Source organism: Schistocerca americana, chromosome 2 (assembly GCF_021461395.2).
Source record: "Schistocerca americana isolate TAMUIC-IGC-003095 chromosome 2, iqSchAmer2.1, whole genome shotgun sequence".
NCBI classification, from domain to species: domain Eukaryota; kingdom Metazoa; phylum Arthropoda; class Insecta; order Orthoptera; family Acrididae; genus Schistocerca; species Schistocerca americana.
In genome coordinates, this window is record NC_060120.1 from 354,333,336 (window position 1) to 354,358,646 (window position 25,311).

The window sequence follows — 25,311 nt, forward strand, 5'->3', positions numbered from 1 at the left end:
GAAAGATCAAAATGTAATTCTCTGTTGATTGATAGGCCCACCGAAGTCGCCTTCTTGCGTTGTATTCTCTTTGTCGGCTGATAGTGATTAGTAGATCTGCAGGGCTGTTCAATGCAGAACACATACGGCAGATATATCCAGGTTAGTATGAGTTATTTCCATTTATGTATTCATTACTGCAGAGAACTCCTCAGAAGGAGATGTCAGTTTTTTTTATAGCTTTCAATATAATAATATTAACTCACTTTAAGAGAAAGAAAGTCCTATTGCAGTTGATAGAAACTTGTTGTTTTTCATATTACACAAATGGAGTTATCATAATAAAAAAAAATAAACAGTATTTTATAAAAGTGAAATTTTTAATACTGCCAAAAGAAACACTTCAAAAAGTTGCAAAAAACTTTCAAGGCTTTATATTGAGAGGGACTCATAGGTTGTGAGGCCTCATAACAAGATTGCAGATTTAACTTGACACTGAGTGACCTTTACCGCCTTTCCACCCTTGCCCAACTAATTACTCTTTGCTCTCTGGTAAAGGAACAGAAAAGTTCTGAAACCATGCAAAGTTTTTCTGTTTTTAAGTGTTCCTCTTGGCAGTACTGGAAATTTTGGCTTCTGAAGATAGGTAAGTAATGGCAAGTATTGGCCAGCCATTTTATTTCCTTGTAATTAAAAGATTTTCTCAATTGAGTTTTCTGGTGACATAACATAACATTTCACATTAAGCTTGTCTGTGTTCCTTCCTTTTTTACTTCCCTCTCCATTTCTTGCTTTTCATATTATTATTAAAAACTAATTATTGGATTTTTCATCCAGTATAACATGTCTGATGGCTTGATAAAGTTAGTAATTAGTGCATGTAGAACTGGTTTAATCTGGTCGGAAATCCTACCACCAATGAAAGTATTCAAATTCATTTCAAGTCTTTGCTCTGTCAAAGCAGTGAGAACTCAAAAAGGTTCATAAACATTTCTAATTTTGAAAATACTCATTATTCAAATTATATATTTCCTTTCATTTAAGAGACAATGATTTATAACTCAATGTTATGTACATTTGTCAGCTTACATCATATTTGTGAAGAACCTTCTACACAGAAACATACAAGTTCAACTATGACAAAGTAGTCTTTTGTCAAAATGGAGCATTTTGGAATGCAATTGACACTATAGTCATGTGATTGTGACCTATACCATGAAATGCCCTCTCCTTGGTCATCTGCTCAATCTCATCTTTATCCATTTTTGCTGTTGCTTAGGCAGAATACAAATTCTGTGAATGTGTACAGGATAACATGAACAAATTAAAAATAGTTTTTACTAAAAAATTCCATGATTTCAGATCTCTCAAGTACACTTCCCTTATTGACCGTTAGTTGGTGGTGGTATCTTAACAGGAATACATTGACATGGAGACGATCATCTATAGATGGGCACTGATTCTATTCAAAGAACATGTTAGACATACTTGTGATGCAGGATGCTACTTGTCAGTCATTTTGCAAATGAAAGATGTCTTATCCATGGGAGCAACTGCTACTGGGCACTAGGTCCATTTATAACTTTCATGTAATTCCTTTCTCATTGCCCATGAATGAAGAACACAGCCCAACTGTTATATACAATCATTCAAGGCACAGATTGACACTCCAGCCCATTGTGAATCCATTAAAAAATTAATTGCAGAGAAACATTCCCACTTCAGGGCCAATGTTGATAGATATTGAATAATGTGTGAAACGTGTGAGGGAAGGCCTATCCATCTCTTTTAATCTTTAATATTGTTAACACATGGAAATTATGGCTTAGGCCAAATGTTGGAATTATGCCTTTCTTTGGTGCTTGACAAGAGACCAGAACCAGTCATTCTAAAAACTTTCAGACTGCACTCACAATACATAAACTACAATACATGTATCAGAACTAATACTCATTTAACTTAAGTTCACTCTGGTCTTGATTTCAGTGGTGTTAAAGCGGCTAGATGATGTTAATGATGAGGTACGAACTTCAGCTGTGGAAGCACTTGTGCTGCTGTTTAATGACCTGCCAGCTGAGTATAGTGTCGAGACTTCCATTGCCCACATTGAGACACTGTACAGCACTATGCTCATTCACCTAGATGATCCAGATGAAGCATTCCGTGGCATCATGTTCCGTGAGTCATTTAGCTTACTTTTTTTACTTAAGTCGGGGTATTGAGTACTGGAGTCATATGTCTACCATTTGTAGATGTAAATAGAAATAGGAAAAAGAGTTTTATTCTATGACCAATGTCAGTATAATTTTTTGCCAGTTTAGGTGTTATTTTTCACCAGTTTAGGTGTTATTTTTTGCCAATTTTAGTGCTAGTTCTTCATTTTTGGATTATTTCATTGTTTTTCAGTTACATCGAAGATGAAAGGATGTGTATCAATCATGAGGGGTGAAGGAAAAGTACTGTCGAGATTTAGGAAATGTGGAAAGTTATGGAAAAGTTGCTCAGAACCCTTTGTCAAGGGAGACTTACCTGACAGGATTAGAATGAAAGATGAATTGTTGGAGATTGCACTGGATGAGATTTGAAAACCTGAGAGCTTAACAGTGGAAGATAGGGTAATAAACAAGATAGTGAATACTGACAAAACATCATGCCAAGAGTTAATAAGAACAGAAAAGCTAAGTGCTTTATACATGGTAGATATGTGAGGCAGATTAACATAAATTATGGTCAGGTGAGAGGTGAGAACCAAGGAAATGTAATGCCAGTTTCCACATGCATAGTTCTGAGAAACCGTTCACCTACATGGCTGAGACCTGCCATTCCAGGAACACATAACAGACAGGTAATCATGCTGGGATTAACAGAGTTCCCCATTATCATCTTAAGGTTAAAACAAGTACCTTGGACAAATTCCTGTACAATGTCTACGCGATATGGTTTTGGTCAAAATTCAACAATTACAGATCAAAGTTCGCTGCTACACGCTTCATACCCAAAAGAGTCAAAAAAATTGCTTGGTGTGAGCCAAAGGATATGTCAATATCCTCAGCAACCTCCCTGATGGTGATACAGCAATTTTTCCAGAACCAGTTTCTTTACTTCTTCCACTTCTTCCATCAGTAATTAGTATGCTAGGGTGTCCATGGCGGTCGTCATTGGGTTCAGTCTTCTCAACTTTCTTTGAAATGTGTATACCACTCATAAATTGCTTGCCTTGCTCATAGTAAATTCACCAAAAGCCCCAGTCAATATTTCAAATGCAGTGCTGCACTTTATTCCATTTTTCAAGCAAAATTTAATGCAAAACCCTTGATCCATCTTTTTCGAAAATAAAAATTCACTGAGCACTCAAAAGTGCATTGAACCTTTTCAGCTGTCAACAATGAACCAAATATTTAAAACACAGAAATTTCAAATAGACATTAGGAACATGTGCAGATTTGAAAATGGGATGCATAAATTAAAAAAAAATCCCTTTACTTTTTGATCACAATCCATGTTTGTTTCTCAACATAGTCTCCCTGGTGACCAACACATTTCTTCCAATGGAAGACCAGTTTGTTCATACCGTCACTGTAGAAGATTAGGTTAGATTAGATTAGATTAATACTAGTTCCGTGGATCATGAATACGATATTTCGTAATGATGTGGAACGAGTCAAATTTTCCAATACATGACATAATTAAGTTAATTTAACAACATACTTAAGTTAATATAACAACTTTTTTTATTTTTTTGTGTTTTTTTTATTTTTTATTTTATTTTATTTTTTTAATAATTTTTTTGTTTTTGTTTTTTCTTAATTTATATCTAAAAATTCCTCTATGGAGTAGAAGGAGTTGTCATTCAGAAATTCTTTTGATTTCTTCTTAAATACTTGTTGGTTATCTGTCAGACTTTTGATACTATTTGGTAAGTGACCAAAGACTTCAGTGGCAGTATAATTCACCCCTTTCTGTGCCAAAGTTAGATTTAATCTTGAATAGTGAAGATCATCCTTTCTCCTAGTGTTGTAGTTATGCATTACTCTTGAATTGTATTTGGTTGTTAATAACAAATTTCATAAGAGAGTATATACACTGAGAAGCTACTGTGAATATCCCTAGACCCTTAAATAAATGTCTGCAGGATGATCTTGGGTGGACTCCAGCTATTATTCTGATTATACGCTTTTGTGCAATAAATACTTTATTCCTCAGTGATGAATTACCCCAAAATATGATGCCATATGAAAGCAATGAGTGAAAATAGGCGTAGTAAGCTAATTTACTAAGATGTTTATCACCAAAATTTGCAATGACCCTTATTGCATAAGTAGCTGAACTCAGACGTTTCAGCAGATCATCAATGTGTTTCTTCCAATTTAATCTCTCATCAGTGGACACATCTAAAAATTTGGAATATTCTACCTTAGCTATATGCTTCTGATTAAGGTCTATATTTATTAATGGCGTCATACCATTCACTGTACGGAACTGTATGTACTGTGTCTTATCAAAATTCAGTGAGAGTCCGTTTACAAGGAACCACTTAGTAATTTTCTGAAAGACAGTATTGACAATTTCGTCAGTTAATTTTTGTTTGTCAGGTGTGATTACTATACTTGTATCATCAGCAAAGAGAACTAACTTTTCCTCTTCATGAATATAGAATGGCAAGTCATTAATATATATTAAAAACAACAGAGGTCCCAAGACTGACCCTTGTGGAACCCCATTCTTGATGGTTCCCCAGTTTGAGGAATGTGCTGATCTTTGCATATTATGAGAACTGCTTATTTCAACTTTCTGCACTCTTCCAGTTAGGTACGAATTAAACCATTTGTGCACTGTCCCACTCGTGCCACAATACTTGAGCTTGTCTAGCAGAATTTCATGATTTACACAATCAAAAGCCTTTGAGAGATCACAAAAAATCCCAATGGGTGGTGTTAGGTTATTCAGATCATTCAAAATTTGATTGGTGAAAGCATATATGGCATTTTCTGTTAAAAAACCTTTCTGGAAACCAAACTGACATTTTGTTAGTACTTCATTTTTACAGATATGTGAAGCTACTCTTGAATACATTACTTTCTCAAAAATTTTGGATAAAGCTGTTAGAAGGGAGATTGGACAGTAATTGTTGACATCAGATCTATCCCCCTTTTTATGCAAAGGTATAATAATAGCATATTTCAGTCTATCACGGAAAATGCCCTGTTCCAGAGAGCTATTACACAGGTGGCTGAGAATCTTACTTACCTGTTGAGAACAAGCTTTTAGTATTTTGCTGGAAATGCCATCAATTCCATGTGAGTTTTTGCTTTTAAGCAAGTTTATTATTTTCCTAATTTCAGAGGGAGAAGTGGGTGAGATTTCAATTGTATCAAATTGCATAGGTATGGCCTCTTCCATTAACAGCCTAGCATCTTCTAATGAACACCTGGATCCTACTATATACACAACATTTAGAAAATGATTATGAAAAATATTTTCAACTTCTGACTTTTGTTCGTAAAGTTTTCATTCAATTTGATGGTAATACTGTCTTCCTGTGCTCTTGGTTGACCTGTTTCTCTTTTAATAATATTCCAAATTGTTTTTATTATCAGAGTTGCTGATTTCAGACATGATACACATACTTCTGGATTTTTTAATAACTTTTCTTAATATAACACAGTAGTTTTTATAATGTTTGATAGTTTCTGGGTCACTACTCTTTCTTGCTGTCAGATACATTTCCCTTTTCCGGTTACAAGATATTTTTATACCCTTAGTAAGCCATGGTTTGTTACAAGGTTTCTTATGAGTATATTTAACTATTTTCTTGGGGAAGCAGTTTTCAAATGCATTTACAAAAATGTCATGAAATAAATTATATTTTAAATTGGCATCAGGTTCACGGTACACCTCATCCCAGTCTAACTGCTGTAGGCTTTCCCTGAAATTTGCCATTGTTAAATCGTTGACTGAACGTACTACTTTGGAGCTATGTCATATATTGTAACTATCTGTGCACCATGATCAGAAAGACCATTCTCAACAGGCTGAGCATTTATCTGGTTAAACTTATCTTGGTTTATAAAGAAGTTATCTATCAGTGAGCTGCTATCCTTTACCACCCGAGTAGGAAAATCATTGAAAGAACCGAGTAATACTTCAAGGTCATTTTTCCTATTACCCTCTTTCAGAGAATCTACATTGAAGTCCCCACAAATAATAATGTGCTTCCCCCTGTCTGACAGATAGCACAACAAGCAGTCCAAATTTTTCAGAAATAGATGAAAATTTCCCGATGGCGACCTATATACAGTTACAATTATAAATGTGCCTTTATTTAATTTAAGCTCACAGGTACATGCTTCTATATGTTTCTCTACACAAAACTTTTTTGTTTCTATACTTTTTGCACAATGATAACTTTTGGCTTATATGGCAACTCCTCCTTTCTCCATATTTTCTCTCATTACATGTGCAGAGAACTTATATCCACTTACATTTACCTTATCCATATCAGTAACAATGTGATGCTCAGACAGGCATAGTATACCTATTTCATCCTCAACTTCTAAATCTTCTAAACAAACCAGAAGCTCATCTATTTTATTCTTTAAACTCCCAATATTTTGATGAAATATACTTACATTATTTTTAATTATACTTTTATGAGAACCTTTCCTTATTCTAACATTTGCAGTACTCTCCTGTCTGAGTTTCTCGTTGTGCTTAGGCCTAGTTCCTATACCAGTGTTCAAATGGTGTTCAGAGAGGCAGATTATGTCAACTGGGTTGGGTGACTTTAATTCATCAATGCAATTACCTAGGACTGAGATACAACTTGGTGGAGATAAAATTTCTGGTGATTGGTGAAAATTTATAATTGACAGCTGTGATTGGTGATCCAATGTGCTAGAATTGTGCTGTTTAATTTCTTTCTTAAACTGAAGATTTGTTTCAATCCTGACCTCTCGTAGAACTTGACATCTTTCTGTCTTACCTATCCTAAAAAAGGTGTGCTCCAACACCTGTAACCACTGGTATTTTACCATTCATGGCAGTGCCTCCCCCCTTTAAATTTCCTGCTATTACCCCAGCCAGTTTCCCCTTCCCTTTCCTGTTGAGATGTAGGCCGTGCCTGGTATAGTCCCACCTACTGAGAGAATCAATAGGAACCACATCAATATGAGCCCCCGCACCCGACCCAAGCAGCCGTTCCAACTCCAAATTAACTCTCCCAACAGAAGAGTTCAAATGAGGCCGGTCATGGCATCTCAGGACAGATACAAATTTAACATTTGTGTGTCTCGATGCCGACGCAATCTTTACCAGGTCACACTCTATACTGTACCCAGGATCTCTGTCGATGCTGTTCCCTGGCCCTCCCACAATAACCACGGTGTCTTCCCTGGTAAATCCTTTACAGAGTGAACCTAAATCCTCTGTCACCTGATCCAGACTAGCACTTGGTTTGAAAAAATTTGTGACCTGGTATTCTGGTCCTAATTCCTCCTGCAGAAGTTGGCCTACACCTCTGGCATGAGAACTGCCTAACAACAAAACTTTCTTCCTTTTCAATGACTTTCCTACATTCTTTTTCAATTTCCTATTGAAAGTTTGTTGTGTCCTGTCTACACCTAACTCTGCTTGAGGCTCATCAGTTTCTAACTGAAGCAACAGGTCAAACTTATTTTTGACATTCACCACAAAACTTTCAGACTTAGTTCTAGGCCTGTTCCTTCTGTTACCTGTTGCCACTTCCCACCTCTCTTTGCCCTTCTCCCTTCTTAACCTGTCCAGATCTTCCCTAGCCTGATCTAGCTCAACCTGAAGGGCAGCAATTTCCCCCTCCTGTTCCACTATCTTCCTATCTCTGCTGCAAATCCTACATAACCACTGATGAGCCTGATCCACTTTCCCGACATCCACGCCACTGCAGTCCCCCCAGTGAAAAAAACTACTGCATCCATCACACCAAACCCCGGAACTAACAATTCTACGGCAAGTCAGGCACTTCTCACTCATGGCAAAAATAATACTTTAGCTAGAATAAATCAATTAAATCCGAAAATCAAAAAAGACATTACAAGAATTAAGCCTATTCACAAATGTATATAAGCAAGTTTCTGATATAAAGTTACGCTGTTTTTCTGAAATCTGTATTAAAACAATGAAGTTATACACTATTTATGGTAGTTTACTTATTTGTTACCGAGAAACTAGTTAAATTACCGTGAAGCAAGAAACAAACACGTTTACAAAATTTAAGCCTAAGCGCGACTTCGCAAAGTTACGATCTTTCCGTGTTTTCTGAAAAAATACGCAAAGAAAAATGAAACCTTTAACGGCAAGACTAAACAATACACTAACGCACATATTAAATTTGTTGTCGGCGTTAAACTAAATTATATTCCTGTCTAAATCACTTAACTTTCTGGAAATAGTTTCTGGCGTCACTTACTCGGCGGCCATCTTGGAACTTGAATTCGTTGGCCACAATCTCACCTCTGTTTCATCACTATCAAAGTGAAGTCCTCAACGGTGTTCTTTAAGTATTGGAAACGGCCGAAAACTGGATGGGGCCAAATCGAGACTGTACAGAGAATGATCGATGACAGTAAATCCACGGCATTAGATCATTGCAGATGTTTCAGTGCTTGTGTGTGGTCTTGCATTGTCATGCTGAAGGAAAGGGTTCTCCACGGGTTGATGAACTCTTTGAATTCATGCTCTCAGATATTTAATTACAGCATGCTTTTTCTCACTCACCAACATAGTTACATTTCACACTACCATGTTATACGCTACAATTCAGAGTCCTCTAGCAGCAGAGGGTTGCAACTTGCTTCAGCAAAGCAGGGATGTCAGCCAGATAATACGCATGGCATGTAATACCTCAATCGATATTGAGAACAGAATAAAAAATTCAGAGGCATTACTTTTCAGCAAGTCCTCATAGTAACGGAGAGAATGAAAAAGTAGTTACAGAGGAACACGAGTTTATGTCTGTGAGTTTTATGAATGCCATCTACTAGTGTAAAAGTGAACAGTAATTTAATGTTGGATTACAGCAATAACAATTTGGCACACATGTGGAGAACATGCGCATTGGAATGTTTCCAGGCTACAGCAATTTGTGCTATTAAAATTGTGACCTGCTACACTTATTTTTGATGGCTACACAAATGACAGTGACAGAAAGCTACAAACTGTTGTGGTACAGATCTACATATACATATATTCCACAAACGATTGTATGGTGTATGGCAGAGTGTACATTGTACCATTACCAGTCATTTCCTTTCCTGTTGCCAAAAGAGCAAGGGAAACATGATTGTCTAAAAGCCTCCATATGAGCCCTAATTTCTTGCATCTTATCTTCATGGTCATTAGCTGAAATGTAAGTTGTCAGCAGTAGAATCGTTCTGCAGTTGGCCTCAAATACCAGTTCTGTAAATTTTTGCAATAGTGCTTTGCAGGAAGAGTATCATCTTCCTTCCAGGGATTGCCATCTGAGCTTATGAGGCATCTCCTTAATCCTTCTAAGTTGATCAAATCTACCAGTAACAAATCCAGTGGTACTGAACAAATGGTCATGCTAGCATTCTGTATGCTGTCACCTTTAAGGATGAGCTATCCTTTCCCAAAATTCTCCCAATAAAATGAAGTCGAGCATTCGCCTTCCCCATGACCAACCTGATGTGCTCATTCCATTTCATATTGCCGTGCAACTTTAATGCTAGAATATTTAATGAAAGTGATTTCGGCGAGCTGCCCTAGTAATGCTGTATTCAAATGTCACAGAACTGCTTTTCCTACTCATCCACATTATCTTAAATTTTTCCACATTTAGAGCAAGCTGCCATTCATCACACCAGCTAGAAACAATGTCTATGTAAAGTCTTTGACCCACTCACATACCTGGGAGCCTAAACCATATGCTTGGATCTTCGTCAACAATATGCAGTGGGGCACCATGTCAAATGCCTGTTGCCATCCATCCATGGTTTGTAGGATATCAAGTGAAAAAAGGACAAGCTGACATTTGCATGAACAATGCTTTTTAATCTGTTTCAACTCCTTGAGTTGTTTCTCTACATAACGGATGCCAATTTCTGTTTCCTCCTTGCAGGAGCCTGTATGACAGTCAAATGATTGTGTGTTTGCATGATGCTCTTATATGATTGATGTCTTAAATGCGAAATTTAAAACTTCAGCTTCCCTTTTGCTGTCTTCTATTGCCACGACAGGCTACTCCACACATAAAATCATTCAACCTGCTTAGTGATTTTTACGTACGACCAGAATTTTCTCTGGTTCTTGGCAAGATCATTCGCTAAGGTATGACAGCGGAAATTGTGTCTGAGCACATTGTTCTTCTTATGGACACACAAATTTCTGCTAACTTTTGCCTGTTAACATTTGTATGCTCTTTTTTTGAACCAAGAGTGTGACACTCTTTGTTTCCTCAGCATTTTCCAAATTTGATTATTAAACCACGGAGGGTCCTTTCCATCCTTAATCCATTTAAGGTGCATTTACATTTGCGTGCTTTGTAGCCAGTCATTGTGCGGCTCTAGCTTTCCCCACAGGGAAGTAGAAGCGCATGTTGTGAAAATGGGTGTGAATGGAATCACTCACATGTACATATTGAGGAAGAGGCATACAATGTACCTGCATGTGGGGTAAGCACAGTCACACTTCAAATAGGCACATGACACACAGGTGTAACCGCATCATTAGTTGGGACATACACCTACAGGTGCAATTTACAGTCGGTTTAAACTTTGCCCATAATTCCTCTACATCCATCACAGGATGATTTTTCATTGTCTGAGTGGGGTGCCAACAACTGCTTATCTGCTTTTTCTAGCATAAATACTTTGCTAGCCTTCTTAACAGATTTATTAACTTAAGTAGTCATTGTCATTATGATGATGTTGTGATCACTAGTCCCTGTCTCTCTACTGATGCTGTCAATAAGATCAGGCCTGTGTGAAGCTTCTAGGTCTAAAATATGTCCATTGTGTGTGGGTTGTCTAACTAGTTGTTTGAGGCAGTTTTCAGGAAATGTGTTCAAAAGTACATCACAAGACTATCTGTCTGTGCCACCTGCATTGAATCCATAGATGTTCCAGTCAATACTCAGTAGATTAGAACCACCTCCAACTAATATTGTGTGATCTGGGTATTTCCACACCATTGACCATAAACTTTCTTTGAATGACTCTAAAAACAACCAGCAATTAACTTGAGTTCAACTAGGTCTGTTATACGCGTCCAGATAACTTCACATACACACTAAAATTCAACCTCAGTAGAGACAGTGTTTTTGTCAATTGAACACTCTTCCTGCCTATACAATCTAATCTGTCTTTCCGATATACAGGGTGATTATAATTAAAGTTAAACTTTCAAACCTCTGTAGAAATAACACCACTGCTCAAAATGACGTCAATGTGCAATGAAATATTATCAGAGAAGGGGGAAAATGTATAATAAATAGTTAATGTAGCAATAGATGGTGCTGTAAGCGTCATAATTTAATAGTGGTCAACTAAAAATGGCAAATTATTCATACAACAATGCCTAAGGTGTATGTCTGACATTAAACAAAATGTACTACTCAGAGTGCATGGGTGTAAAGACGTGATACTGTTAGTTACGTACCGTATTTACTCGAATCTAAGCCACACTTTTTTTCCGGTTTTTGTAATCCAAAAAACCGCCTGCGGCTTAGAATCGAGTGCAAAGCAAGCGGAAGTTCTGAAAAATGTTGGTAGGTGCCACCACAACTAACTTCTGCCGTCGAATATACGTAGCGCTACACAAGCATGCTTTGTAGGCACAAAGGTAAATATTGGCGCCAAAACCAATGCGTCAGTAAATAAATTAAAAAAAAAAAAAAAGATGGATGACGAGCGTTTTTTCTCCGCCCCGAGTTTCGACCACTGCATTTTCATACATTATCCAACGAAATAATACAAATTCCGAATTGTTCATCTTCGAATGTAGCAGAATTTCAATGTACTACGAAAATCCGACTGGCAAGACTGTTTGAGATGTTTGTCAATATGGCCAACTCTAAGTTCTGAATTTTATCCTACCTGTGAGAAGAGATGGTTGCTAATAGGAACCTGATGAAATGTGAATCACATGCAGTATTCTCTTCACCATAAGAGTAATACGAATATAAACATTTTACCATGTATTCTTTCGTGTTTCCTGCTATCTCATTTAAATCCTGTCTGCCTAATAAACTACGAAACTAGAGACAACAGCAAACGCGTAAGAGTATACGTATCGTGTCATATTAATATATTATTCTTATGCCTAATAGTGATACAGTCAGAAATGAAGCACGGCAACTGACTAGATTTTTAAATCTAAGACGACTCTAATTTCTGTGCAGTATTTGACGTACTAAAGAAGCGGCCGCAAAGATTTTCAAACGGGGAAAAATTTTCACCTAACTCTCGTTCAGGACATGTTCTATCATACGCAGTTTATTATTTGGTTCTTGTTGATCATTTTCAAAGAAAGCAGCAGTGTAAGTAACAACAAATAGCAGTCTCTTGCCATTGTTTCGCTAATGAGACTATTCCTCTCTCTTGTTTTTAATTGTAAGCGGCGGTAGCGCGCACAAAAGTAAGCCATGCCGAGAGCGGCGACAGGCCGTAAACACGCACTATCAGAATGACACAGCGCAGTAATGCATTTTCAGCTTAGAGTGACGTAAACACCTATAACAAAGAAAACGGCACTTATAAGATCAAAGCAAAATAAGCAATCGATCCAAACCAGACGAAGCACGTGAAAAAGGAAGAGTACCCGTATAAATACGGACGGAGCGCCTGACGCATAGCAATGGCTACGTGGTAAAGCTTAACTGCTAAGCTTACGACTCGAACCAAACTACTGTAGCTGTATCGTCATTCATTATACCCAAATTGTGTCTCATATTAGAATGGACCAACTTTGTTTCGATTTGGAGGTGCGGCCTAAAACTTTTCTCTCCCCTTGAATTTCGAGTCTCAGATTTCAGGTGCGGCTTACGGGAAATTTTTTTTCCCTTTATTTCGAGTCTCATTTTTCAGGTGCGGCTTAGATTCGAGTAAATACGGTAAGCCCATCCAGCACAGCAAGGTCATATCACATCGGATGGGAAAAATCGGCTTTTAATTGTCCTGAGGCCAAAAACCACATAAAAAGCATCAATCAAAATCAAATTAGATTATTAATTTCTGTGTGACTGTCGCAAAACATGTTCAACATGCTGCCCACCGTTTTCTACAGCAATTTCAAATCAGGAAACAGTATGTTTCACAACTGATCGAAGTGTTTCCGGGGTTACATTCAGAATGTGTTGCGCAATGTGTGCCTTCAGTGCAGCTAAGTCTGCAATTGGAACACTGAACACAATATCTTTCAGATAGTCCCACAGCCAGAAGTCACATGGATTAAGATCAGGTGACCGGGACAGCCAGGGTGTAGGGAAATGGCAGTTGATTAATTCTACCATTTCCGAAATTGCGCTTCAGCTGCTGCTTAACTGGATTTGCAATGTGCAGAGGTGTGCCATCTTGCGTAAAAACGATACCATCCACACATCCACGCTGTTGGAGAGCTGGAATGATATGGTTTGCAGAAAAGGCACTCGTAGCGCTTACCAGCGACTTTACAGGTAACAGGGCCAGAAGCACCTGTCTCTTCGAAAAAATATGGCCCTATGATAAATGATGCTGTAAACCTTCACCACACAGTGACCTTTTCAGGATGAAGTGGTACTGGTTGATTTGTGTGTGGATTTTTCGTGTATTTGACATATCCTGTCAGATAGAAGTGGATTTCGCCTGTCCACAAAATCTTCCACAGCCTCCCTTCCACCACCTCCCTACAAGCAAGAAATTCTAAAGCAAAGGTCTCTCTTGCTGGCAGATAAACATGAAGCAACTTGTGCACTTGGGTAATTTTGAATGGGTAGCAAAAAAGGATGTTTCGTAGGTATTTGCGCACCGTGCTCACAGGTGTGTCCAACGTTTGGGTAGTTCTCTGTGCACTACACGTTTGCTTACTGCCACTCATCTCCTCCTGCATTCTATGGCCAATGCTTCCATTGGCATCAAATCAATTCATTTCCTCCCTCTACCAGGTTGCACACCAAAGGAACCCGTCTTTTCAAATTTCCAAATCATTTTCTCCAGACCCAAGGCAGTCATCGGACCAACGCCTTTTTTGAAACCCTTAAGTGTCCAGAACTTCTGCAGAGTGACATGCCCAGAGTCATCATTCTTTTAATACAGCTTTACAAGCAGAGCACGATTCTGCATTGAGACAGTCACGGCAAATGTCACAGACGTGCCAATGTGTCGTGCGCATGACAGGTGTTTTCATTTACGTATTCTGACACATACAGCGCCATCCATTGATCAATTTTCATTCTAGAAACATCCCTCAGGCTATGGCTAAGCCATGTCTCCGCAATATCCTTTCTTTCAGGAGTGCTAGTTCTGGAGGTTCACAGGAGAGCTTCTGTAAAGTTTAGAAGGCTGGAGACGAGGTACTGGCAGAAGTAAAGCTGTGAGGACGGGGCATGAGTCGTACTTGGGTAGTTCAGTTGGTATAGCACTTGCCCGCAAAAGGCAAAGGTCCCGAGTTCGAGTCTTGGTCCAGCACACAGTTTTAATCTGCCAGGAAGTTTCATATCAACACACACTCCACTGTAGAGTGAAAATTTCATTCTAGATGAGTTCATACTTGAATCTTTTTAAGGTCTTCATGAGATCTTAGACAGAAGTATGCTCTTTCTTTTTTTTGTTTTGCATCAACCCTGTCTCTACAGACATACATCTCCCAGCCAGTGAAAGATAAGTGGATATATTTCTCAAAGAATTAACGCCTTGCTTTAATAGATGTAAGGATCTCTGTGTTCATGCTAACCTCATCTTAATATAATTATTCATTGTTAAAATCACTGCCTTAGCCTAAATGCTATTGTTCTAATATGATTTTATATTCTTGTTCTTGTTTTACTTATCAGCATTTACACACACACACACACACACACACACACACACACACACACACACACGCACACACAATGGATTGCGCAAATGTGTCGGGCACTAATATGCAGGTATATATCTGTAAGGCACATGACCATAATTTTAATTTTTATGATGAATGACATACCACCCATTTCTGTGATTTCAGGGGCACTGAAGGACTTGTCACATTTGAGTCCGAGCACACTTCGGGGAAGATTAGAGTCCATGCTGCACAATTTCCGCAATGAGAAGGCTTGCAGACAGTTACTCGATCATTTGACTAACATACCTGTACTGGAAAGTACCAGTTGATGAATATTAAACAACAATGCTCGGTGTACATTAGTTCTAAAGCAGAATGCCGAAGTTATACACAGTGGAATCAATAATTATTTTATGTATTATATTATGTAGGTAACTCCTTTGTAAGAAATAATGTTTCAAAGTGAGGACTGTTTGCTTGTAATATCCATAAAAATATTTCCTTGTCTATTACCAGAACGAGGATTTTTTAAATTGTTAATAAAAAAAGTGAAGCAGAAGCAATACTGCATAAGTCAAACACAGGCAAAAATAGGTGAGAATACTGCATAACTGGAGTGTTGTGGCTGTGGTAAACAATTTCACATAAATGCAAAAGTACACACAGCCACAGAACATTGTTATTGCTTGCTATGTATATCTCCATGTTTGAAAGCAGTTGTTTACAGTTTTAATTCATGAAAATGGGTTGTGTTTCACCAGACAATCCTTACCGACGAAGAAATTGTTTCTCAACTTTCAGCAGATATTCCTTCCTGATAGTGGTTGACAGCAGTAAAACAATTTTTACATTATTACTCTCTCATGAACAGAGATCCACTATCACGACAAAACCTAGTAGTATCTCACCTGTTTTATTTTATTGCTTTGGCTGTTACTTATTATTATATAAAACCAAATGCCTTAGTCATTTCTGACAAAGATTTTTAGAATATTCACCTAACTGTAGGCTTTCCTGTCAATGCAGAGTGAACAGCGTGCGAGAACAGTTGTAAATACAGTGAAGTTCTTTACACAGAAGAAGAATTAATTTTGCATGTGGAGTTCTCAATCACTTTTTATGAATCATCCAATAACACAGGTTAGTAGTGTTAGTGTAATCATTGTACAAGTAGGAACTTTGGCTTCGTTTCAGTCTTCTTAACCTGTTAAGTGGGTAGTTTGCGTGCGCGCGCCTCTTCCACAGTGGGTAATATACGCCAGCGCGCCTGTTCGCGGTGGTGCTGCACACTGTTCTCACGTTTTCCTTCACATTTTCATTGTTGAATTTAAATTGATATTGGGTGGAAATGAATAAAATATATTGCAGAAGTTAACAAAACTGTATTTTCACAATATTACATATCGTTTTCAGTGTGAAACATTTTAAAACAAGGTGCTGCACACAAAGAAACTTCGCATTCTGCACACCAGTATGAAGTCTCTTTGCGAAGGCCTTTTCTCGTACACACCACACACCTCCTTGTTGGTCTTTTCTTCGTTGTGGGTGGCAGAAGGTCTGGAAAATGCCTGCCTGTAAGGCTTGTTTCTTTTGGTGTTCGAGGTGGGCGTCCTACTGATGTCCCTTGATGTGGTGAAGGTATGGTCAACTGTTCACCAAGACTACTCAGGAAGCTCATTCTACTTTGTTCGCCACCATGCTTGTACAGAATGTATGCATTGTAGCGTGCAATGTCCAACAAGTGGCGGAAAAGCTTCTGATAGTATTTTTTCAGCCTGCTTCTGGCCATCTGGTAGTTTTGTAACTGAGAATCGCACCTACCCCCCCCCCCCCTCCCCCCGCCCATATTCTTGTTGTAGCCAACGACAGCTTGTGGCTTTTGAACGATTCCCTTCTTCGAGTTTACATTTACAAATGTATCGTCATGGAAGGTGCTGACCATAACAACGTCTCTTTTGTCTTTCCATTTAATTGCCATCTGCTTGCCTTTGTACCCTGTTATGTACTCACCTTTCTTCAGTTTTTCCTTTTTTACGAAGTCAGGGAATCCCTTCCTGTCTTGCCGCATTGTGCCGACAACATCGGTGTTATTGCTGTTTAGTTTGTCCACCAAATATTGAATACGAACTGAACTAGCACGTACAAATTCACTAGGTACCGTCTTCTGCAGTAGTGTCTCGTCGTCAGATGTTTCTGAATCGAAGTCACTTTCACTAGCCTCAACATCTGTATCTTGAAAACTTTCAGAACTGTCACTGAAATTATCGTCACTTTCTAAAAGCTGCTTCTCAATCTCCGAATTTGATAAACGACTTCTTTTCGCCATTACCAAAGATCACTCACTAACGCTGCGGTAAATACAGATGACAAAGGCGCGCTTTTGCGGCTGCTTCACAGGACGCATTTTCTCGATGCGCGCTCGGGTGGACAATGTTATAACTAGCCTAGAACATGCTGTGTTGCGTGACAAGAGCTGCCATCTAGTGGACGAAGCTCAACTAATACCACAGTGTCAACGGCAGGCCAATAACTCGCCATTCCCACTAGCTACTAGCCACGGAACGCAGTGGACGGATATATCCGTCGAACCCACTGTGCAATAGCAGAGCATGGACGGATATATCCGTGATGCCCACTTAAAAGGTTAAGCTGATTTACAAGAAACTTCAGTGGCTTTATCCAAGAAACCCCAAAATGCTACTGCAGTCTCTGTTGCCACTGGATGTAGCAGTGATTCCTCACACTCATTTCTTGATGCTGATGCTGAATTATTACGAGAAAAATCTGGAGAACTCTTTGGAAGATGACAAAACTAAGGATGTTGAAAGTCAAGGCCAAACATTTTATGGCGACAAGCAGTGACCTTGAAAGGAAGTTCGAAGCCTTCCCCAAAGACAGAAAGTGAAACATCAATATAATGCTGTGAGATAAAGGCATCGTGGCATTACTCACAATACTTGCAGAAAGCCACAAAAATGAGGTCCGATGTGTACTTTGAAAGTGTGTCAAAAATATTTTTAAAAAAGTGTTATGAATTTTCTGCTGCTAATGGGCACGCAGTGCTTAACACATTCTGGGCTTAGAGAAGTATTTGACTAATCAGCCATGTGAACATAATTCTAACCAAATCCAGAAGAAAAGGCAGAGTGATTTTACATTTTATAAATGAGATGGGAAAACAAATAATACAGAAAATGTATTTCAATACTCTTGCAGTTACATGATTGACTGCCCGATATTGGCTATATTGTTTCACATAGGGGATGAGCCCTGATTCAGGAAGTCGAATTATTGATTAAAATAAGTGAAGAAAAATGAAGAGAAAACATTTATGAAAGAATATCAGGACTTCCCTCCAAACCTGTGATTGCATTATTGCAAAAAATCCCCCTTCAAGCTGTACCTTGAACCTGTTGCCCTACCCATATTACAACTGTACAGACTGGGAAAAAGAAATATTAATCTTATCTTAACCCTGTAACTGCTCTGGATATGTTTACGCGCGTGCCTTTGTACCTGTCCCTGTGTACCAGGTAGAAGGACTGGTGGCGCGTGTAAACATGTTCAGAGCACACAGGGACAGGTACAAAGGCCCGCACATTAACACATTTAGAGCATTTAAAGGGTTAACCCATCCCTCCACCACCACCCCCACCCCCCCCCCCCTCCACCCAAAAAAAAGGAAAAAATCGATTTTTCTGACAATTATAAGTTTGTAAACTTGAATAAAGGTGTCTGTAAGCAGCACATAGACCAGAAAATGCAGGAAAGACTGCAAAAAGATGAAGATCAGGAAGATGTACAACAAAAGCTCTACTGAGTGTCCAACATGTACTTGCAGGCCATCAAATTAGCTCCATATTTACAGGCAAGAGGAACTTTTACTAAAGGTGAGTTACACATGAAACTAGAAGTAACTTGGCTCAATTTATTTACAACAAGAAATAAATGCAGAATGCTCCTCAGAGAAAATGCAAGCTAACTTAAGTCTGTATTCCAAAGCAAAGCAGAGTAAAGTCCATTCCTCACCATATCAAAGTACCACCTATAACAGAGTCCACAGTATTAGCATAAGAGACATATTGGTAACACACTTGCCTCACATACCACAGATCGCATCACAGCTGACTGAGAACAACCCTTGACCAGCTTATATGCCAGATTCTGGTGTGGTCCCATCAGAGGCGACTCCTGATGACCCTCTGAGTAATAGTGCCAGAGTGGATGACAGTAATGTTCTGCCAGCTATTTGATGTCAGTAGTACATCAGGCAGTGCCATTACATCTCTTCCTTACCCTTTAACTCCCATCCTGTAATGGCCACTGGGTGAGAAGTTGCAGATGCCGCATGGTCCTGAGATACTACCACCAGAAAGGCAGTGAGTCAACATCAATAAGCATCACTGTGGAAGGCAGGCTCTATGGGGGATGCAAGATTCACTATGGGGCCAGAGAATCCACTAAGGGTGGAGAAACAGGCAGCTGCTGACCAGGATGGAAGAGGTAAACTTGATTTTGGTAGCAGCACATATGCTGCAGACAGAAACCACTGCATACATTATGGACACATAGTGGATGGAGATCATCTTGTTGATCTCATGGGTCCACACTGGGGTGCTCACCTTAAATGAAGAGACCTCACTGACAACATGTACCAACGATGGGAGCAACAATTGTGAAGGAGTGCGGTGAGGTTGGACATGTAGCCGATCCAGGTCAGCAACATGGTCACCCCGCTGCGGGGCTGTACCCTACAGTCAGGCCCTGGCACTGCCGCCAACGTGGTTTATTGTTGCTAGTGTATTTTTATTAGGCTGTCAGGGCCCTGGAACACATAAGATGTTGAAAGCTGGCTGTCGCTATGTCTTCTTCCACCATAAACAAACTTTGGGCTGCGTGCACAGTTTCATAAACTTTAGCTATTCACATTACTTCTGAGACGGATCTGACTCCCACAATGTGTTTCTCACTTCTGATTCAGTGGTAAGACACACTATAATGTCCCTTGTTAGAAAGTCTGTGTAATTCTGCCCAAACATACATCTGAAATTGCAATTCCTAGTTAATCTACGTAGGTTTATGGCCCAATCCACACAAGATTCATTGGGGCCCTTTTTCCGCTGGCAGAATTAACATGGCAGCGATAAGTAATCTCTTCACTGAAAAACATTCTTGCAGTAAAGATAATAATCTAGACAACTTGAAATCCTGCCAGATTCATTAACAACTCTGGTTTCTGTATTAGGTGTTACAGTACAGGATCTCCTGGCAAGAACATGGCTTTTTATCTTTGTGTATCTGAAATTCAGCAAGCTATAAAATTTTACTGTAAGTATCCCATTCTTCACTTTGTTAATTGGTGGAAATGCCATAAGCTTGGGTGCATGGGAGACATACATGTTACACTCACTAAGGCTTGCACTGCCTGTAATATTTCTGCCGTTAGCTCATGATAGCATTGTGTAATTTGTGTTAGTAGTTGTTATAGTTCCTCCATGGCTGAAAAACCCACTGTCTTGTCTAATTACAAGACAAAGTGAACTAGTTGCATCAATTTTTGCCTTGACTGCAATAGCTCCTTTGTTCATAACAAATAAGGAAAATCGCGTCCAAGTCATTTTGTATTATGAAGGCTGCATTTGCCAGAATATAAACATGATATTACCAAAAGCTCTTTTAAGATTAGCATTTGACACAGGGGTATTGATTACACATAAGTTTTTGGAAAAAGGTCATGCTCATATGGAATGTGACTCAGTTAAGGGTTCCATTGAGTGCAAACTTATTCAGTATGGTACGATATTTAAAGAGGCGAGAAAAAGTCTGCAGCAAAGATTGTGGCTGTATGATTCAATTTGACACAAAAGAGCAGTAAGAAAAAAATGAGCGTACCAGAACAGACCATGAAGGGATACGGTATTGTCTGGATGGCATTGTTATTAAAAGTGCACTTTCAACAAAGACTGGCAATAATCTCCAAAAAACTCTAGAAGAATTCTTGAAGAAGGTCATTTAGAGATGCTGAAAAAGACTGAAGATCAGGGAAGCTAAATTGGATCATTTAGAATGACTCAAAGCAGCTCTTCCTATGGATTGTCATGGCTATTATGACATTATTCTTAATGAATGAATCTCTTCTCGCAGGTCGCTGCATCAGCTGTGTCAGTGTAACATTGTGCTTTCCTACTGCCAAGGGAATTTGTTAGAACATGTGATCACAAAGTAACCTCTTTAACTTTGTTTTGAAGAAAAGGAAAAATCAACATATAGACAGTATCAGAACCACAATAATAGTGTCTGTATTTGAATTATGTTGTTTCTCTAAGTTCATTCAATAAAAACAATTAATCTGTCCAATGCAGTCTTGTTAGCTGATTTTTTCAGAGCCAAAAACATCACACACAGGTACATTGTAGAAGACACTTGACAAACAAAGACAGTGTAAGTAACATAACATATCGTAGTTTTAATACCAAGACAGTACCATGTATCTGCCACTACCATAACTAAGCCTTTGAAAGAGTCTATTGTTTGTTTAACATTTTGATGTGATACAAAATTTCATTGTAGTGCTAAAATGCAATTTTTCCATTTACAAAATTTTTCCCGTATTCTAAATAGCATTTTCCCGCATGTATAATTTGTGTTTTATTAATTACTTGAGACTGTTTTTTTTGTGATGTTATACTCTGTACAGATTTAAAATCTACTAACTGCTTCCACATCCAAGTGAATTGTTTCCATACATACATCTACAAAACAGTTATAACATAAGTAAAAGAATATTTCTCCTATAAAGGCAGGAAGGTTGCCTGAACTTATCTGCTCAGTTGCCTCTTATGATGAACCCATTGACAGAGAGTGTGAGTGTGAGTGTGAGTGTGAGCATGAGTATGAGTATGAGTATGAGTATGTGTGTGTGTGTGCGTGTGTGTGTGTGTGTGTGTGTGTGTGTGTGTGTGCGTGTGAGTACATACATCAGATCTTGTACTGGCCTTCAGCAAAACAGTATATTGAAGGATGGGGCAATTTTTGTGATAGCATTGCTTTTGCCTATGGCTAGATCATGGTTGCACATTGCATGTCTGAGGTCATAGGTTTTCTGTGTGCCCCTATGTCTAGCTAGCTTGTTCCACAAGAATGATGTGGTTTACTGTTGATCAACAGGCAGGCCACAGTGCAAGAAATCAAATAATTGAAGTAACTGAACCTATTTTCTGGCAGCTATTCCACAATACAAGAATTCAGAAGAGCTAACTGGACAACTAAATAAATTAATGCCGTACAACAACCACAGTTGTTCAACCAGCCAGTGACAGAAGAACCAATTTGAAGAATGATATGCTTACTGAATTGTATAGAATGGTAATATTGCTTTCATATCTGTACAGAATACTCATGGCAGTGCAAGAGAAATACACTACTACTAGAAATACAATTTGGATTCTTTAAAGGCAATGATATGATTGACATGGTCATGTACTTTTGACCTGGTCAAAAACGACAACAAATGTAACTGTTGAGACTTGAGAATAAAAAGTACTTCCTTGTCGCATGCATAGATATTTAGAGAGTTTAAAGTAATGCATCATCTTAAAACAGTGTGTCATTAGTTGTCCTTGGACACAAAACGCAACTACATATTAGTCCAGAAAACTTCTATACTAGCCGGATAAAGTTAATATCTAAGATGTTAATTACTGAACATAAAGATATACTTTTTGGACTGTCAACTTCTGGTAAAACATTTTTTCTTTCCTTTACTGGCATTTGGCCATCGCCATAAAGCTATCCGTAACATTTGCAGCATGTCATTCTTGGTTATCTTACTATGCATTTCATTAAGTGCCATTTATAGAAAAACTAGTGAAGACATGAATAAATGAGTAAAATATGACACTACTAAAAATATTTATAAAGTAATTGTATCATTAATGAATTTAAAAAATAAAGTTGTACAAAACTTCATAAGCACAGAATCTCTAGGTGTCATATGACTAGGGCCTCCCGTTAAGTAGACCATTCGCTGGATGCAAGTCTTTCAATTTGACGCCACTTCGGTGACTTGCGCATCAGTGGGGATGAAATGGTGTTGATGAGGACAACACAGCACCCAGTCCCTGAGCGGAGAAAATCTCCGACCCAGCCAGGAATTGAACCCGGGCCCTTAAGATTGACATTCTGTCGCGCTGACCACTCAGCTACCAGGGGCGGACAGTCTCTAGATAGTAAACAATTCAGATGATGATATTTTAGGCTCCACCTCACCATAATGCAACCCTTTCCAGATCTTAGTCAAATCTTGCTGTGTTTGCCAGTTGTTTCTTACTTTAGATTGTTTAAGCTCAACATTTATTGGTAAGGAGAAATATCATTTAGAATTTCACTGAAGTTCATTGGTCATTTAGCTAAGCTATCCCCTGTGTCATTATGAAAGATGCCACTGTGCGCTTGAATCCACAAAAAATTTATTACTATCCCTGCTTGCTTATCTGTAGCAATATCTTTAATAATTTCTATAATTACGGGCAAACATACTTCATTCCATGCTGGTTTATAAGGCTCTTCAGTACACTCAGGGTATTGGGTAAAATCATCATACTGCTTTGTATGCAAGATCTGCCATGTTTTACTGCTTCCCTAATTTTAGAAGCTTTCACAGAGTAGACTGTCACATAATTAGGTAGAGAATATAGCACATGAAAATTTTGTACAGGCTTGTATATTGTGCATCCTGCTTTGTCATCAACAGTCTTTGGTCCATCCATATAAATTTCGACTGAATTTTGGAAGATAGTATTGAGCAAAACTCTGATCTCATTCTTCAAGGTTTGAGAATCGTTATATTGAATCATATTATCGAAGAATAATATGTTTACATCTCAGGAGGTGACTGGAGCTGGTAAGATTTCATATTTCTGTAGTTTATTTTCATACAAAGCCCACCACTCCAGTGATTTCATAATTACTTTCTTTCCACATTTTCCAGTGCAGTATTTACATTTTTCAGTGTCTGTCAGATTCTTAAATAATCTCATGATGTCGAAAGGCTGTCCTGTCAGTGACATTCATTGCAACACGAATATATTCCTAAATTTTTCCTTCCTGATAATGGTTGTTCTTCTGCCTCAGCAAGGATAGTATTTGTAAGTGTGGATCACATGTCTCCACTGCAGATTCAAACACAGGTGTCTGAAGTCTGTCCAACTTGGATATCAAACTTCTTGTCTTTCACCATAAAATATGCCTACACAATCCAAGAATTATCTCAGTAGAGTCCTATACAAAGTGTGCAGCACTCAAGCACTCATTTGTGTTTCATTGTATAACCTACTTGGTATGGAAAGTGCCTCAGATTGTTTTGTAATGTATTCCATTGTTAGCTGTTGCTGTATTGGATAAATTTTAAAAGCATTAATCAATTATCACTCTGTCTAAGAGATACACAGTTCATGCTGTTTCAGTCCCATGAAAGTAAACATAGTTGTTATGAATCATGGCTGGTACAGCTGTTCATAAACAGCTCCAACCAATTGATTTTTAGTTCCTACTTCTGTAATATCTAATCTTTTGCCAGACCCCTGTCATTTTGGTACCTGGTGTATCGAAAGCCAGCTTTCCCTCATGTGTGCCTTAAAACTGTTTTTTATTTCTTTCTATTTGGGTTATAAAACATTTTCTGACATTGGTGTCTTTCTGTACTCCAGCAGTGCTAATCTTCTCTGTTCTATATCTCTGAAGCATTCTTTATGTTCCGCTAGACAACTGTCTGGTCTTTGTCTATATTGTTGTTTCATATGGGAGCTATTTTCAGCTTCTTTCAGTACTGATATGAAATTTATATACCCTTGATTTCCTTGAGAATACAGAAATTTTCATTTATTTCCTTCTGACTATCCCATTTTGCAATTATAACATTCCATCCAACTGTGGGATATGTGTATTGATAGTGACTGTATTCACACCCAGTCTTCATTATTGTAGTACAATGATCCATTCCAAGGGTATCCTGAAATGCTTGCTACATAGACGTTACTGCAGTGTGAGGGGAATATAGGTTATTTTTGATACAGCTTTTCCTAATCACTTCTGGGAACTGTCAGACCCAGTCCTTCTGTTCCCTTTTCGAGGGGTCATCTACATCTACATACTTGCTCCAGAAGCCACCATTTGTTGCATGGCAGAAGGTATCTTGTGCCATTACTAGTGCTTTCCTTTCCTATTCTACCTGCGAATGGAGGGAGCACCAAACGACTGTCTGTACTACTCCATGCCAACCCAAATTTCTCTTATCTTGTCTGCACAGTCCTTTAGCAAAAT

The 25,311-nt window shown here is 38.4% G+C and overlaps 1 protein-coding gene across 1 annotated transcript in view; it reads left to right on the plus strand.

Annotated features, from left to right (window-relative positions):
- Positions 1–15,944, plus strand: part of LOC124596328 (dynein axonemal assembly factor 5) — a 98,345-nt gene extending 82,401 nt beyond the window's left edge. The window contains exons 10-12 of the mRNA XM_047135431.1: positions 36–141; positions 1,966–2,157; positions 15,175–15,944. Of these exons, the coding sequence (XP_046991387.1) occupies positions 36–141; positions 1,966–2,157; positions 15,175–15,320 (444 nt within the window). The 3' untranslated portion in view covers positions 15,321–15,944. The remainder of the gene's footprint in view (positions 1–35; positions 142–1,965; positions 2,158–15,174) is intronic.
- The last annotated feature ends 9,367 nt before the right edge of the window (positions 15,945–25,311 follow it).